Source organism: Chenopodium album, chromosome 17, assembly GCF_948465745.1.
Source record: "Chenopodium album chromosome 17, dcCheAlbu1.1, whole genome shotgun sequence".
NCBI lineage: Eukaryota > Viridiplantae > Streptophyta > Magnoliopsida > Caryophyllales > Amaranthaceae > Chenopodium > Chenopodium album.
In genome coordinates, this window is record NC_137850.1 from 278,789 (window position 1) to 289,845 (window position 11,057).

General features: G+C 34.8%; 1 protein-coding gene across 3 annotated transcripts; it reads right to left on the minus strand.

Annotated features, from left to right (window-relative positions):
- Positions 1-3,422: 3,422 nt before the first annotated feature.
- Positions 3,423-9,720, minus strand: LOC145587274 (uncharacterized). Of its 3 annotated transcripts, none has more exons than XR_014101235.1 (8): positions 9,175-9,720; positions 8,810-8,908; positions 7,631-7,808; positions 6,353-6,450; positions 4,490-4,551; positions 4,268-4,400; positions 3,908-3,965; positions 3,423-3,757 (listed from the first exon to the last, which is right to left on the minus strand). XR_014101235.1 is itself a non-coding variant. In XM_081644008.1 (7 exons), the coding sequence occupies exons 1-6, from the start codon at positions 9,628-9,630 to the stop codon at positions 4,283-4,285; spliced, it is 1,011 nt and encodes a 336-aa protein (XP_081500134.1). In that variant the 5' UTR covers positions 9,631-9,720; the 3' UTR covers positions 3,423-3,965; positions 4,268-4,282. The 3 variants fall into 3 exon arrangements, 1 of the variants encoding a protein (XP_081500134.1); XR_014101236.1 differs by having other exon boundaries at positions 3,423-3,776; XM_081644008.1 differs by having other exon boundaries at positions 3,423-3,965.
- Between the last annotated feature and the right edge of the window lie 1,337 nt (positions 9,721-11,057).

Consider the following 11,057-nt stretch of genomic DNA (forward strand, 5'->3'; position numbering starts at 1 on the left):
AACGAGTCACTTTTCCCAACATTAGGGGGAGAAAAGAGAGAGCAGGAAAAAAGAAATTAAATGGAATGAATTATCATTATCTTATCTTGATCCTCGAACTAAACAATGTGAACTGGAAGTTCAAAAGATAATTCATATACAAAGTTTAGCGAATCAATTATCAGACTCGTTTGCTGACCCAAAAAGAGTGACCAAGCCACATATTCCAGCTGTAAATGCTCCATTTAAAATAGATGTCCCGGAAGGACAGAATAAATTTGCTAATGAGTCTAAACCACGTCAGAAACGTGGAAGACCAATATGTTCCAAAGATAAGAATCCTCGGAAAAGAAAAAGAGCATTGATTGATGATGGTCAAATTGAATAAACAATTTTCGAAGGATCTCCAGAAGAGAATTTAGACATGATACAAAAAGAAATTCAGGTACCTGATAATGAAGAAATTTCAACAAATTATATCATGTCTGGAATTACATGGAACCGAAATCAAATCGACGTCGATGATGTTTTTGCATGTAAGGTAGCATTAGATGTTATGGATAATAATTAGGATCATGAACCAAAATCCATTGAAGAATATAGACAAAGAAATGATTGGCCAAAAATTGAAAGATGCAACTGAAGCAGAATTAAAATCTCTTGAAAAAAGAGAAGTATTCGGACCTGTAGTCCGTACACCTGAAGGTGTAAAGTCAGTGGGATATAAATGGGTCTTTGTGCGAAAGAGAAATGAAAAGGGTGAAGTTATAAGATATAAGGCATGATTAGTTGGACAAGGATTCTCACAAAGACCGGGTATTGATTATGAGGAGACATACTCTTCTGTGGTGGATGCAACTACTTTTAGATTTTTAATTAGTCTTGCAATAAGAGAAGGACTTGACTTACGTTTTGTGGATGTAGTCACAGCTTATTTATATGGCCCACTGGATAATGACATTTACATGAAGCTTCTAGAAGGATTCAAGTTGCCAGAAGCAGTAAAATCTAATTCTTGAGAACTTTTCTGTATTAAATTGAACAAATCCCTTTATGGATTAAAACAATCTGGGCGTATGTGGTATAACCGACTAAGTGAGTATTTGTTAAAAGAAGATTATAAGAATGATCCTATTATCCCATGTATTTTTATAAAGAAATTTGGATCAGGATTTGTTATAATTGCAGTGTATGTTGATGATTTGAATATCATTGGAACTCCTGAAGGGATTTCGGTGACTGTCAATTATTTAAAGAAAGAGTTCGAAATGAAAGATCTTGGAAAGACAAAATTTTGCTTGGGGTTACAAATAGAGTACCTAGAGAATGGAATCCTTGTGCATCAATCAACATACATAGGAAAAATTCTTAAAAGATTTTCTATGGATACATCACATCCATTGAGCAGCTCTATGGTTGTAAGATCACTTGATGTAGAGAAAGATCTGTTCCGACCTCGGGAAAATGATGAAGAAATTCTTGGTCCTGAAGTACCATATCTTAGTGCAATTGGAGCACTAATGTACCTTGTAAGTCATACACGACCCGACATATCATTTCCAGTTAATTTATTAGCAAGGTTTAGTTCATGTCCAACCCGAAGGCATTGGAATAGGATTAAACATTTACTTCGTTATCTTCAAGGTACGAAGGATATGGGTTTATTTTTCCCAAGTTGTCCAAAAAAAATTTGATTGGCTTTGCAGATGCAGGTTATTTATCTGATCCTCATAATGGTCGGTCACAAACTGGATATGTGTTCACATATGGTGGTACTGCCATTTCTTGGCGTTCCATGAAACAAACCATTGCAGCTACTTCTTCCAATCATTATGAGATTTTAGCAATTTACGAGGCTAGTCGTGAATGTGTATGGTTAAGGTCGGTAATTCAACATATAAAAGAAGTTTGTGGTTATCATCTGGGAAAGAGGCACCGACAACTCTATATGAGGACAATGCAACTTGTATTGCTCAACTTAAAGAAGGATACATCAAAGGTGACAGAACAAAGCACATCTTACCCAAATTTTTCTTCACTCATGATCTTCAGAAGAATGGAGATATAAATGTATTGCAGATTCGTTCAAGTGAGAATTTAGCAGACTTATTCACTAAGGCTCTTTCGACCGCAACATTTAAAAAGTTAGTTTATCGTATTGGATTGCGTCATCTCAAAGATCTTCAGTGATATAATAATGAGGGGGAGTAATTGCGCGCTGCACTCTTTTTCCCTTATCCATGGTTTTTTCCCATGGGGTTTTTCCTGGAAAGGTTTTTAATGAGGCAGCATATAAGCGCATTAAATTTCTCTTAGATAATGGGCATCCAAGGGAGAGTGTTACAAATAATAATGTATGCCCATTATAGCTTGTAACTATCTCTTTAATATGACTATCTTAAGTGTCTTTGTAACTTCCTTTGTAACCTCCATATGCCTTTAGTTCACATTGTAACTCTTCATGAATGGACTCTTCATTGTCCATATAGGTTACATTGTTCACATCATGTATATATATAGATGGCCCATGAAATGGATGAATTGAGACAACACAATTACCTATCTACATCTCTCTCTAATATTCTCCCTTTCCCCTTATTTTATAATAGAAAGAACCTTAGTTTGTATGCCCGAAAATCTTCTCTATTTGCATGTCGTGAAAATTGCTATGTTAAGGTGTTTGTGGAACACCTCCCATTTATAGCGATGGAAAACTTGTTAGAGAAACAATCTCATGATTCTTTTGTAGTTATGATGAATTTCATTTGATTGCATTCGAAAAATTGAATGTGATCGTTTATTATTTTTTTACCAAAGAAACAATTTCACAATAATCCATTTGATCTACTTTCCCATAATTTAAAATAAGAAGAGTCTGCCTCAAAAAAAAAACAAAAAAAATAAATAAATAAAAATAAAAATTGAAGAAGAAACATACCTTGTCTTTCAAAGTAGATTGAAAACTCTTTCTTTCTAGGGGATTAAAAAAAAAAGCTTCTCTCTAAAGAGGAATTGTGATTAGAAACCTAAAAAAGCCAAACCAAAAACAAAGATTGGGGCTTCCCACTAGTGAAACAAATGAGAACCCCTTCAAAACTCAACAACGAAGACTAGGGCTTAAAAGATCAACAATGGAGACTATGAATTTAGAAAATATGTCGTAGAATTTTGAGCGTTTTGGGGTCTGATGAACCATATGTATATAGGATTTATAAGCGCATTTATGCTGCTTTTATAGTAAAATTTGGGTCTTTTAGTTGTATTTAAATTTACTTTTACATAAGTTGTCCATCTTGTGCTTTATTACACTATATGTTTGTGTTTTTCTAAAGATATCAGGTAATTTCATAATCATTTGGATGCTTCCATAGTTTTAGAATTAAATCAGATGACAATTGAATGGAAATTAAATGGATTGGCGTTATAGATCAGACTATCAAGTGTTCAGAGAATGAAGACTCCAAGATATACTAACGAGTAGTAAAAGTTAGAAAGAGCAATACATGGTTTCCCCGGGCATAAAAACAACTCCTTCAGTAGTTCAGTGGGGAGGTAATAATATCTAAACTAATATAACAAGCTCACGTTAGTGTGGGGGAATTTACATTAGAAATTGATGAAATACATATTGATCGTAAATCAGAGTCACCTTGTTATAAGAAAAATTAAAAAACAAAATCACTAGAACTAAAGCAGCTAGCCTGCCAATTGATTTATAATTTGATCAGCTCCCTTCTAAGGAAGGATTAAGTCAGTATTCCAAATTTGCCTGATTTCCCTGCCAGAGAAAGTCAAGACTGTTTCAAACAAATGACCTAAGTTATTACATCCCCTTCATGATTATAATCAATAATTCCCAGAAACTGTATGCATAACCAAAGAGGGCAATCTGAGTACGAGTGGACAACCACCAAATGCTCTAGGTTACCTGCTCTTGGCAACAAAAATCCCATCAAATCTGTGACTGCAAGCCAGCTACATTTTCCCTGAAACATCAAGCCATATCAGGCACGTCAAAATATCAGCTCCAAGGTATTGCAATTCAAAGCAAAAAGAAGCCCATGACTTCTCATGATACCCTGACTAAAAATAAAAAAATAAAACTGTATAAATTGGAGCCTTAGCTTGGAGGGAATATTATTCAAAGAAAAGCTCTTTCAAAATCCCACAAAAAATTTCAAGGAACTGCTCAGCTTATACAGAAAGCTGATCTCAAGGAGTTTGATAATCGGTAAAAGGACCATCAAATTAAGGAACACAAAAGCTCTTATAACATAGGAATATGCACCTCGAACATATCAGCTTATTCTGAGCTTTCATCATTATCTTCTGAATCAGATCCATCTTCAATCATCTTTTCAAGGGCTTCTATGTCTCCAGAGTGTGAGAGGGTGTCTATCCGTAGCTTGTCTGCATCTTCACTGCAAAATTCAGCAGCCAAAAAAAAATAAGAAAATGGAATAAATAAGAACAAATAAAAATAATGATAAAATTAGAGCACAAGACTTACTCTGTAACTCCAAAAATTTCCTTCACAATTAAAGAGTTGTCCCTAGCACAGAACTCCGAAAGCTGCATCACAATCAAAGCATAATTACGTGAGAGTGCAAGGGTGGGCATTTGTGCAGGAATAAATCAACTTCCATATAGCCTGCTAGTCCTATCATGACTAGAATAGTACTGATTTGCTGAGGCAAAATCAAGGAGATTGAAAAGGTCAGCAAACCAGTAGGTTTTCTCATTTGACCACATTGTTACTTTCAATGGTATTCGCTATACGGGATCTAACAAGCAGTCAAGTAATTACAAATTCTCAAAGCTACAACTCTTACGCAAATTGAAGCTACTTAACAGTTTACAGGTCTGATCTTAAGCAAACTTTCACTTTATAGGTACAAGGGCTCTAACGAGCAGTGAGGTAGTTACATCAAGACCTCCAAGATCCAGTCAATAGCATGATCATAAACAGGGGTTCATGTGGAAATCTCCTCAGGCGTAAGCAGAACATGTGAATTAGGCGGTGAAACCCCAAGTAAACCATTTGCAACACCTATAATCCTGATTCTAAATAGTAATTACCACAATGATTGGGACCAACAAGCATATACTACATTGTACCTTCTGAACAATTGTATATCTTCAGCCTTGTTGTTACCCCCTATATGGGTATCAATAGAAAAAAATTAAAAAAAAAAAAAAAAAATCAAGTTGACAAACAATTGAAAACATGAAGATCCAAACTAAGGACAGAGGGATTAATGAAACATATTTGAAGAAGCAAATAAATTAACATCGGATATACTTCAAAGAGAGGGGGGTTTGTGTCTATGGAAACTGCTAAGAATAAAGTGGAGCATCAAGCGCAAGTTATTCAAAGACAATATGACAATTACATAATAATCTTTTAACAAAATAAAAGGGTAATTAGATTGGGATTGTTTCTTAGGCTCTATTTGCCTCAGCTTAATTTTGCTTAACTTTTATTTTTATTTTTATTATTAACTTTATATGTTGAACACCTAGAACTTATTTATAGCTTATTTAAATAAGTTGAGAAGAACAAAACCTTGGAAACCATTTTGACAAAATTATGTACCCTAGATTTATAGGCATTGGATTCAAGGCTTATTCTTCTTTTCCATTCTTTTAAACCAAGTGCTTCAGAAATCTGATTTGAGAAGAAATGGATTTTTTGGCTGAATCCTACAAATCATACAAGGTATCACTGTTTACAAGAATGAGTGAAGTTCTAAATCAAACTGTCCTCTGAACACTCATCATATAGAAAGCTTAATCCTTCCCCATTACCATTGGGCATTTTCCAAGTATCTGGTATTCTGGCTGGTTTGAATCTATAACAGTTCCAGAGATTCAATGACCTGCAATTTCAGCCATTGTCTTCATAGCTACAGTATCTAAAGCACTCAGAAAATATCTTCAGAATCAAAATAGTTACAGGGGATAGAGCAACCTCTTCTTATTCTTCTTCTTCTTCTGCTTGAACGCCTTAATCTCATAAGTGGGATCGGCTACATGAACCAACATGAGGACTTCCCAAGAGGTCACCCATCCTTGTACTACTCTCAATCATTGTGCCTCATGTCAAGTGATGTGACAAAATTTTACACTGGCCTACCGTAACCCTCCTTTATCCAGGCTTGGGACTGGCAGTGGGAAACCCACTGGCGGGATAGAGCAACCAATCTATATAATTGAAAATGTGTCCTTGATAACAGATTTTTCTAATGACCTTTTTCTTTTCTTGGGGGCGGATGGGGGATTTCGCAAACATCCACACAAGCTGAACCAGAACATAAAATCTGAAAATTGATGGAACAAATAAGCTTATAGATTCAACGCAAAGAAAGCTTACCTCAGATAAATAGAAAACCTTTCCGAAAAGAGCCTGCACAGCAAGCTTTCTCTTGAAACCCCTTTCAGTATAACCTGAAGCATCCATGACAACAGGACCTAAAGAAATGGAAATAATGTCAGAGATATATGGATAATCAGTTTGAAAGATGCATAGAGAGGCAGTTTTTTGGATGCATTGACCATAAAGGACCAATGTTCCAACTTCCAAGTGACACAAAAGGGACAACATACATGCATAATGCTTTAATTGCTTTACATCTAATTGTATGTTGGGGAATGGAAGTTTCATTTAAGACAGAAATACACATACAGGGTAATTTTTTGCAACAAAAAAGGCACCACAATTTCACATGGACAACCCCTTCTCACAATTAGTGGAAAAATCATAGAATAACACTCAAATATCTAACCACTATATAACAAGATGCAAAGGTAGATTAAATACAACTCTATGCCCATGTTTTACGCCATTTAGCTCCTATCCGATTACCAGTTAACCACACTAATTCCATATATGTGTCCAAACAAGTACAACTTTTGGACTGAGTAGTTTAATATGCTCTCTCACGACTCACATATAACTTACAATGCCCTCCTAAAAACCCCAACTAAAGTATCTCAGTTAATCAATATGTTTATTCATGCTCATTGTCCTCAACCCCTCTAAAATCAAGATGGAATTGCATTCTCACACCATGAGATGTTAATAATATACCTAATCAAATTTCCACATACGTAAGGAGTCAGTGGTCGCATACACTTGAATGGTTTTACATCTCTCATATTCATTGGTAGCGACTCTACCTTTTATGAGGGTCACAACTCACAACCCACAAACCGTGGCAAGTATCACACACACTGACACACATATACATAGCACAACCAAGAGATACGTATGACATCCATTCCTCTACCATTGAATCCCTCCACAATTTGCCTGATAATAAAAAAAATGCCATCAACCATCATGATACATATGTTGTTGTGTTTATACTCTTAAGACAAGACAAAAATGGACAGCATCATGTACTCAGAAATTCCATAAAAGTATACCAAGTAACCAAGAAGAAGCCAAGACTTACATCCACAACAATATAGAGCAATTGGCAGCTTGAAAGTTAATGATTTAAGTAGGAGACCAATTTATGAATATAAAACATAAAATTAGAAATTGTAATCCGCACAAATCAAGTCATCTGACAACAATTTAAGATTACAAGGAGATGAGGGAAACATAAATAAAAACCAGGTATTTACTTTTTAAAACAGGAAATACCTTTGTCCTTCACAATACGTCTTGATACATCATTTAAAATTTCAGCAACTTGGGAGTCACTCAACATTGAGGCTTTCCTTAGTTGAATCAGGTCTGCAACCGTGTCTCCATTGAATGGTTTATCATTGAATGCATAACGAAGGTACTTCCGCAGAACATCCTCCATGCTAAAACCTGTCTGAATATATCAAATTTTATATCTTTTAGCACATAGCATGAAAAACTTGAGCATGCAAAACAGCAAAAGCACATTAGAGTTTCTGAAAATCATGTTTGAGAGGTTGACAGCAACATATGTAACTTAAACTATTATACATATATAAAATATCCTTCATCCACAATAATTTTTTCTTTCCACCTTGCCTTCAACGTTGACATTATTTGCAAGTAATAGATCCCTCTCAATGCATCCACAAGGAAAGAATATCCCAGACAAAATAAGGTACCACAAATAAAGTAGAAGACTAGTTGTTGGAGAGGCAAGCTCCAAAGAGACAGAATTAAACAACACTAGTGACACGTGTGACTATAATTGCATGGTGTAACCTTCCCCTAAAGCAGGAATTAATAATTTTTTTAATGGTGGTTTAGCATTACAAAGAATGGGAGTAGATATGTTCAAGCATCTAAAATCCACCCCCTTTTAAGTGGATACTAATGTATTTCCTTTAACAACCTGTCGATGGATAGCACCAGTAAAATCACAGACCACTTCTACGGGATTTCAGTTTCCAAAGGACACTTATTTGTGTGTTTAGGGCATAACTTGCAACCAAAGCTTCTCAAAAGCATAGCTTTGAAAAAATTATTTCATAACAATAACAGGATTATAATAAAAGATAATACTGTGAATAGTATTACAAGACTATCTTAGATGATAAGCCTCTAATTGAAGAGCTAATAATATAAGCATATGAAATTACATTGAATAAAAGAAGAAGGAAAATCTCCGACGGTTAAATTTAACACTTAGAAGCTTGTAAATTGGTTAATCTTTTGGGCACATATGTCATTGCCATTGTAAGCAGTAATCATTTTAAGCAAAATGTTGTAATGCATAATTTGTAGTTAGCTTCAATACAGATTATAATGTGTAACATCTAAAAAAATTTGAACAAGGCAAGTGTCTGTTTCTTTCTCTTTTCCCTGCTGGACATTACTTAGAAGCATGCATCTCACCTTTTTCACGATATCCTCCAAAGCAGAATACTGAACTGCATCTCTGCCTTTCTCAAAGAGTTGATCAATTGACTTATTCAGTGTGGCATTTTTCCTTACCTGCAGTTTAAATCCAACAATCACTCTTTGTAAAATGTCCAAATAAGCTAAAAGCCAGCAAAAATTAGGGCTTGTTCAACCCCATATCACTCCATTAAAGCTAAACTAGTAAAAATTAACATACATAATCACAAGGGTCCTCTCAAAAATTCAAAACACAAAACATTGAAAACAAAGGAAAGTAACTAATGAATCGAAACGCAGATAAAAATTGAAACTAAAACCTAAATAAAAGTATGATTAAAACAAACGAAAAAAAAGGGTACCAATTTACGGCGTTTTTCTCTCGGGGAAGTGAATTTGTTAAGCGCCTTAAGAAAGCCAGTAACAAAAGTAATCCCCAAAACAGCTAAAGGAAGCGCAAGAAACCAAGGGAAAGAGGTCTGGCCCACTCGTGGACCAGGGATAGCTTGAGAAACAGAACCAGTAAATTCCACCAAATCCAAAGCTTTTTCTTGTATCCACGGAAGATCTTCCTCGACTTCAATTTCTTCTTCATCTTGTTGTTTCTGGGTTTTGTCATTGTCTGTTTTTGGTGTGGAGGTTGATTTGCCGAATGCTTTGGATTGTAACGAAATCTGGGATTTGTGAGGAGAGAGAAAGGATGCGGAAAAGAGGAGAGGAGCAGCGCCCTTTCCCTTTGAGGATGTCAGAATGCTTTCTCTGGATTTCGAATTGAATGATGACACACAGAATGTTGCTGTGCTTACCATTTTCGCCATTGTTGGGTTAACAACTTTGAAAGGTGACTGTGTTTATGTAATGCGATAACGGCTACCAAATTCGACTCATGTTGATGGAATTGTTGATTTAATTGTAAATGGGCAAAAGCTAATGAGCGCCCCCGGCGCGTTAAATAAGAGAATTAAATTGCAAATATTAGAGCAAAATTAACATTAATTACACCGAATGACGCGTGATTTTGTCATGCATTCCTAACTTAATACCATTTCAACCAATATAATTACTCCTTATCTAACGCCCCGGGGCGCTCGTAAGCAAGATCCTTGCAAATCCTTTCCCTTTTAAGCCCCAGAACATCGGTTACTGTTTGAAATCTACAGTGTTCACCCGTAAATGCCCTGGTTTTATTTTGGCCTTTTCGGACGGTTTTGCCCTTGTTCTTTGAATATCTTTTTTTTTGTTTTTATTTTTCCCTAATTTGATGTTTCCTCTCTTTTGGAATTTGGATTCTATAGTCAATGAGTGTGTGGCCCCTCTATTATTTATTTGTTTAGAATTTGCTGTCTTTTTTTTTTTTCCTTTTTGGGTTTATTAACGAATTGCTAAAATCCACTAAAATAGGTATTTTAATTGCCTACAGTAACTGGGAAAACTGCGTTTTCAGAGTAGATTGCATTAATTGCGTTTTGGTTTACAGTTTTTTCAAAAAAAAAAAATTTTAGAGCTTGGGTATTTTAATTGCAATTAATTTCGTTTTACAGTTTTTTTTTCGTTTTACAGTTTTTTTAAAAAAAAAAAAAAATTAAAGAGCTTGGGTATTTTATTTGCAATTAATTTCGTTTAGGTTTTGGTTTTACATTTTTTTAAAAAAAAAAAATTTAAGGTTCGGTATTTTAATTACATTAATTTCGTTTGGGTTTTACAGGTTTTTGTTTTTTTTTTATTTAAAGCTTTGGTGTGTGTTGTTTATTGTGGGTAGATTAGTGTTGGTGTGATGAGTTTGTTACAAGAGTGGTTAGATTAGTGCAGTCAATGAGAGATTTTGCTTGTGTGACTGTGGTCTTCCATATTTTAAGGCTTATATTAGAGCTGTAGCTTGTTTGACTGTCTATAGGTGTTGAATTTGTGTCTGTTTTGTTTACCAAAGTAATATTTATTTATTATTATTACCTTAGTGTGTGCTTGTATTAGATGTATATATATAGGATTCATCTTGTTTGTACCTTCTCTATCACTTGCATTTTGTCATCTAATTTCTTCTCTTGTTTTTGTGTGCTAAAAGCCTACGACAGATTGACTATATATAATTCTAAACAAAGAAAGCTCAGGTAATTGTTCACAATTGTTACATATGTATCTTATTGATTATTACATTGTTATGGTTAATGCAAGAGCTGCCAGCAATTTTAATGGACCCAGGCTATGACTATCCATGACAAATGACAATTCCATACACCACTGGACT